Source organism: Hemitrygon akajei, chromosome 20 (assembly GCF_048418815.1).
Source record: "Hemitrygon akajei chromosome 20, sHemAka1.3, whole genome shotgun sequence".
NCBI classification, from domain to species: Eukaryota; Metazoa; Chordata; class Chondrichthyes; order Myliobatiformes; family Dasyatidae; genus Hemitrygon; species Hemitrygon akajei.
In genome coordinates this window covers 12,118,569-12,124,568 of record NC_133143.1, presented here as the reverse complement: position 1 = coordinate 12,124,568, position 6,000 = coordinate 12,118,569, and the positions used below count along the sequence as shown (strand labels likewise).

Here is a 6,000-nt window from a genome sequence, read left to right as displayed (position 1 = left end):
TAAGGAATACAGACCCAAACTTTCTAACCCAAGAATTAGTCTAGTGAACATCCTTGAGCTGCCTCTGCTACCACATCTTTGTTTTAGGTAAGGTGACCAATATTCCACACAATATTCAGTTAGCCTCACCCAACACTATGTAGGATAGTAACTAAAGCTCCTTACTTTAAAACTTCAAACCTTTTGATATAAATGCTAAAACTCAGTTTGCCTTCTTAACTGCACTGGACCTGCCTATTTTGAGATTCAAGCACTAAAACATAGGTCATCATAAAACCATCTGATGCATTATGGTCATTTAAGTTATCTTGATAATGATTCACATTAGAATAGAAATTTAAATGGCAAAAGTAACAACCGTGATACCTGCTGGGGAAATAGTCGCACATGGTAATGAGCATGTTCAAAATAAGTGTAGCAAGATCCGTTTCATTCAGCACAGATTGCCCATTAGCTAAGAGACACCACTTCAGCTGTGGAATGTTCTGCAATGCCCGCCAACCATCCATTCCTTGTGCCCAGCAACGAGTCTTTGGTGACAGTGCACGCATTTTTCCAAAACTCTTTCATCTAGAGTAAAAATGATAGTTAATTACTGACAGCACACAAAATAAAAAATGGAAAAGGCAAATTTTCAATAAACTGAACACAGCTACACAAGGACAGCATTGCTTGGTAGTCACTAATACAAGGTGGATTCAAATGGTGAATTTCTTATGTTTGCACAGCATTTGATATTGGCCATTTGGATCATCATACTACCTAGGACTCAACCAGATTAATAATCAGACAGATGGTTAATTAAACATCAAGTCACATTATATTAGCTGTTTTAGAACAAAGGCAATTTCCTGACTTTCAAGATAAACTCAACTATACTATCAATGGTAAAACATTAGATTTGAAGATGTTATTTATATTGGATAACTTCCTTTTTATAAACAAGAGATTCTGCAGATGCTATAAACCTTGAGCAACACACACACAATGCTGAGAAACTCAGAATGTCAGGCAGTATCTATGAAGGGGAACAGTCAACGTTTCAGACTGAGACCAGTCATCAGGGTCCCTTTGTTGCTTTTAGAGAACCCAGGCAGGTTTCTCAGCAGGATCAAGTTTACTATAGCTAATGAGCCCATTTACAACAGATGAGGTTAAGTGGAAGCCGACTTGTTCTCCAAACAAACAACAGTTTAACAAGTAGTTTAATATTAGTTTGGGCTTTCTTGCTTCAGAATTCCCAAGAAGTGAAAATAGATTCAGAAAAACCATCCTTAATATCTTGACATTTTGCACTACTGCACTTTGATGAAGACTCTTCCATAAGCTGTGACACAAGTTGCTCTTGGTTTAGAGAATTGCTGTTGTAAAGTTTCTTCAGGGCATAACAAATTTCATTCCAATAAAACATACCTCTTCAAAACTGTAAGGACCAAGTCTCTCTTTGTCTGCATTGCCAAAGTACCATTCTTTTTCACTATCTCGCTTCATGTCTGGTGCTGCTTCAATAACATTGCTCTGAAGATGAAACATGGCCACCATGATTTCTCAAATATCAATCCACACTTAATGTGAACTGCAGGTGAAGTATTTATACTCACCTGCAATGGAACAGTAGCTCTGCTTGTATGGAGATGCGCCAGAGTAAGCAACTCCACAAGATTCTCACTCCAGTAGAATCCATGATATCCTTAACATTTTTCTGTAACAAATGGCAGTTCCTGGCATTCACTTTAATGATTGAAGCATTTATTCAGTCACAATATTTCATATTAATTGTATTTCAAAAGGTATTGACAATAATCATATACTGCTTTTCAGTTAACCAAATAACAGTTTGTAAATTTGGACTTCTCACCTTGTTAAGAATCAGTTTGTTTAGAAAAAGAATTAATCTGTCTCTTTCCAGTTTGTCTGTACACTGCAAAAACAAGATTAATGTCAGCTGTGACACACTTAATTTTTCATCTGCATGAAATCCAAACTGAATTACTAGCCTTTATTAGTTATTTCAAATATAGCATTGGCTATAGCTCAAAATGTTCTCTTCTATTAAAATTACATATTTTGTACATGATTGTGAAGATGAAAGTCAACACCGACAATGTGATGGGTAGCATTCTCACCTCAAGAGTCAAGACTTCATTTCTTGAGAAAAGCTCAATTCCAGGCTAACATTGTAATGTTCAAAGTTACTGTCTTTCAAATGAGTACCTGAATTTGCAACTTATTTGCCTTCTTGCATGAACTTAAAAGATCCCAGAGCAAGAGCAGAGTCATCTCTTGGAGTCCTGACCAATATGTCTCAAATGATGTTACAAAGACAGACTGTCTAGTCATTATCACATGGCACTATATGTAGATAATAACTGCTGCATACATTTTCTATGTATCAAATCCTGCATATTATGCCACAAATTGTACATGTTGACAAGTTAATTCAATTAAGATTTTTTAAAGCAAATTTTAAAAAATTAAATTCATCAGATTGACATCTTACATTGTGATTACAGATTCCATTACTGTCAATTATTAATTTAAGATCACCAACAAAGGACAGTAGTCGTTCACAAATGATAATTGACAAGTAGCAATTCAGTGGCAAAATCTTGCCATTTCTTGACTTCTATCCAATTAATTTCTGATCAGAAAAAATTGCGAATAACTAAATAAGTTTATGATATAGCCCTTTGTGGATTTCCACAAATGTTAAGTAATTTTGCATCAGAAGTACTTATGGTAAATCAATAGTCAACTCTAATATCCAAATTACCTTTAGTTACTTCACAAATGTAAAGATTATCCATGGTCTCAAATGGTGCATCCAATGGATAGGAAAGGGCCTCCCTTCTATTTATGTCCAATTTTACAAATGAGGTTTAAAAGGTTGCTTTAAAATAAAACCCATGAGATTTTTTTCCTGCTCACTTACTCTGCCTTTGCACAGACCTGATCAAAGTCTCCAAGGCAGAAGAGGAAAAGACAGAAAAACAAATTGCTCAGTTGCTCGCCTTCAAGACATGCACACAAAGCTTTATAATGTATTTGAAACTGAGCTTGGAATATGTTCAGATACTTACATCTATTGAATGAGACCTTGATAACTGACTGCAGAAACTACACTGCTGAATATCTATAATCAATACTTAAATGGAAGGTTAAGCTTCAGTAATACAATGCCACTAGCCAAAGGTGGAATTTACAAGAAATGCTACATCTAGCCATTAGGCAACAGCCACGTCTATAGATGCCAGATTCTCTGAAACACCGTCAAATAACAAATAGCATTCACAAGCTCATGGAGAAGCAAAGATTCTGCTTGGTCAGTTCACTCAGTGAAGTTACTGTTTGAACCTTCTGTAGGATCAAACTTAGATTAAATAAAGTGCCCAGATGAGGAATGCTTTCAAATCACTTCAATTATTTGGAATTCCTCTAATGTGCCACATGATACCTTAACACAAGGCAAAAAGTTGCAGGGTGAATTGATCGTTATTATTGAATGATTAAGCATTCCTTCATTAAAAAGGGACAATTACTAGATTTCACTTCTAAATATCATTTATAGGTTGCCTTTCCCGCCACCCCCCACTAACAGAAAATAATGAACATCCTGCTCAAAAGAATCTAATGAAAATCCTAACAGACACATTAATTAAACAAAAAAGTTCCATTCCCATTGTTCCAAGCTATTGACCAAATGTATCAATGGTTTGACAGACAGTTTAGAATTCAAAGTCTAGGTACAAACCAGAGCACTTGGTACAATGATACAGATTACTGGAACCTCAACCATTGCAATCAAATCAGAGAACGTAAGTGCACAAGCTTCACAGCTTGCTACAATAATGCAAAATTGTAGTAGATTTAAATTCTATTTGAAAGTTTTCAAAACACTAAAAAATGTGTCCAATTTCAACTTCAGCAGCGCTGTTTTAGAGGAAACATGAAGAGCAATTGCAAGATTATATTGAATGGGTTTATTTGTAGTGCAATGAAAAAGAATTTGCCCATTTGGAAAACCACATCCAATGTGCAGCTTCTCTAAAGATGTGCTAAGCTATGAAGAAGGTTCAAAAGAGTTGTTGTGCTCACCCTGTCCAGCATTCCAACAATGTACTTAGTATCACTGAATGGTCCTATCTCCTCATAGCATTTGCCGTAAACAATGGTCAAAGCTTGTAAACATAAACACTTCATATTCACTTTAGGGGTAAGCAAGAAGCGATGATACAACTCATTGAAAAATTCATACCTGCAATAAATGCACATGTTGAAAAAAGATACAAAGAGAAAAAACACATTTAAACAAAGTAATGTGTAAAGAGCATTCAGGCTTACGATCTCTTGATTGCAACAGACTCTTCATTTTCTCCTTCTTCCAAGAGCAGGCGCAGATAATAATCTCCAATTTTGATCTCATCTACGAGACATTCATACTTAACCTGAAAAAGGAAAATGCCAACCAGTGCTGAAAGATTCCAAAATTATTTAAAGTAGCAACTGCATTTGAAGCAACAGCCTTGTACGGCATACAGTGGCATGCAAAAGTTTGGGCACCCCTGGTCAAAATTTCTGTTACTGTGAATAGCTAAGCGAGTACAAGATGACCTGATTCCCAAAGGCATAAAGTTAAAGATGACACATTTCTTTAATATTTTAAGCAAGATCACTTTCTATTTCCATCTTTTACAGTTTCAAAATAACAAAAAAGGAAAAGGGCCTGAAGCAAGAATTTGGGCACCCTACATGGCCAGTACTTAGTAACACCACCGGCCAGCTAAGAGTCTTTCAATTCTTGTTTGGGGGATTTTTGCCTATTCTTCCTTGCAAAAGGCTTCTAGTTCTGTGAGATTCTTGGGCTGTCTTGCATGCACTGCTATTTTGAGGTCTATCCATAGATTTTCAAGGATGTTTAGGTCGGGGGACTGAGAGGGCCATGGCAAAATCTTCAGCTTGTGCCTCTTGAGGTAATCCATTGTGGATTTTGAGGTGTGTTTAGGATCCTCTTTTCACCTTCAGCTTTTTTTTTTTACAGATGGTGTTTTGTTTGTTTCCAGAATTTGCTGGTATTTAATTGAATTCATTCTTCCCTCTACCAGTGGAATGTTCCCCGTGCTACTGGCTGCAACACAAGCCCAAAGCATAATCGATCCACCCCCCCCCCCCCCGTGCTTAACAGTTGGAGAGGTGTTCTTTTCATGAAATTCTGCACCCTTTTTCTCCAAACATACCTTTGTTCATTGTGGCCAAATAGTTCTATTTTAACTTCATCAGTCCACAGGACTTGTTTCCAAAATGCATCAGGCTTGTTTAGACTTTCCTTTGCAAACTTCTGACGCTGAATTTGGAGGTGAGGATGCAGGAAAGGTTTTCTTCTGATGACTCTTCCAAGAAGGTCATATTTGTGCAGGTGTCGCTACACAGTAGAACAGTGCACCCACCACTCCAGAGTCTGCTAAATCTTTTGCAGTCAAACGGGGTTTTGATTTGCCTTTCTAGCAATCCCACAAGCAGTTCTCTCAGAAAGTTTTCTTGGTCTTCCAGACCTCAACTTGACCTCCACCGTTCCTGTTAACTGCCATTTCTTAATTACATTGCGAACTGAGGAAATGGCTAGGTGAAAACACTTTGCTATCTTCCTATAGCCTTCCCTGCTTTGTGGGCATCATTTATTTTAATTTTCAGAGTGCTAGGCAGCTGCTTAGAGAAGCCCTTGGCTGCTGATTGTTGGGACAAGGTTTGAGAAGTCAGGGTATTTATAAAGCTTTGAAATTTGCATCACCTGGCCTTTCCCAACGATGACTGTGAACAAGCCATAGCCTTAACAAACTAATTAAGGTCGGAGACCTTGGTAAAAGTTATGAGAGCTCAAATCTCTTGAGGAGCCTAAACTTTTGCATGGTACTCCTTTCCTCTTCTCCCCACTCTAAAATTGTACAAAACAAAATAATACACTAATCTTGCTTAAAATGTTGAAAAGAATGTTTCATTTTTAAC

At 37.0% G+C, this 6,000-nt stretch overlaps 1 protein-coding gene across 1 annotated transcript in view; it reads right to left on the bottom strand.

The window, feature by feature from the left end:
• LOC140713580 (dnaJ homolog subfamily C member 13-like) overlaps positions 1-6,000 on the bottom strand; it is a 180,889-nt gene that overhangs the window by 67,937 nt on the left and 106,952 nt on the right. The window contains 8 exon segments of the mRNA XM_073023857.1: positions 367-545; positions 547-570; positions 1,414-1,518; positions 1,602-1,663; positions 1,666-1,702; positions 1,859-1,921; positions 4,096-4,255; positions 4,342-4,445. Coding sequence (XP_072879958.1) covers positions 367-545; positions 547-570; positions 1,414-1,518; positions 1,602-1,663; positions 1,666-1,702; positions 1,859-1,921; positions 4,096-4,255; positions 4,342-4,445 — 734 coding nt within the window.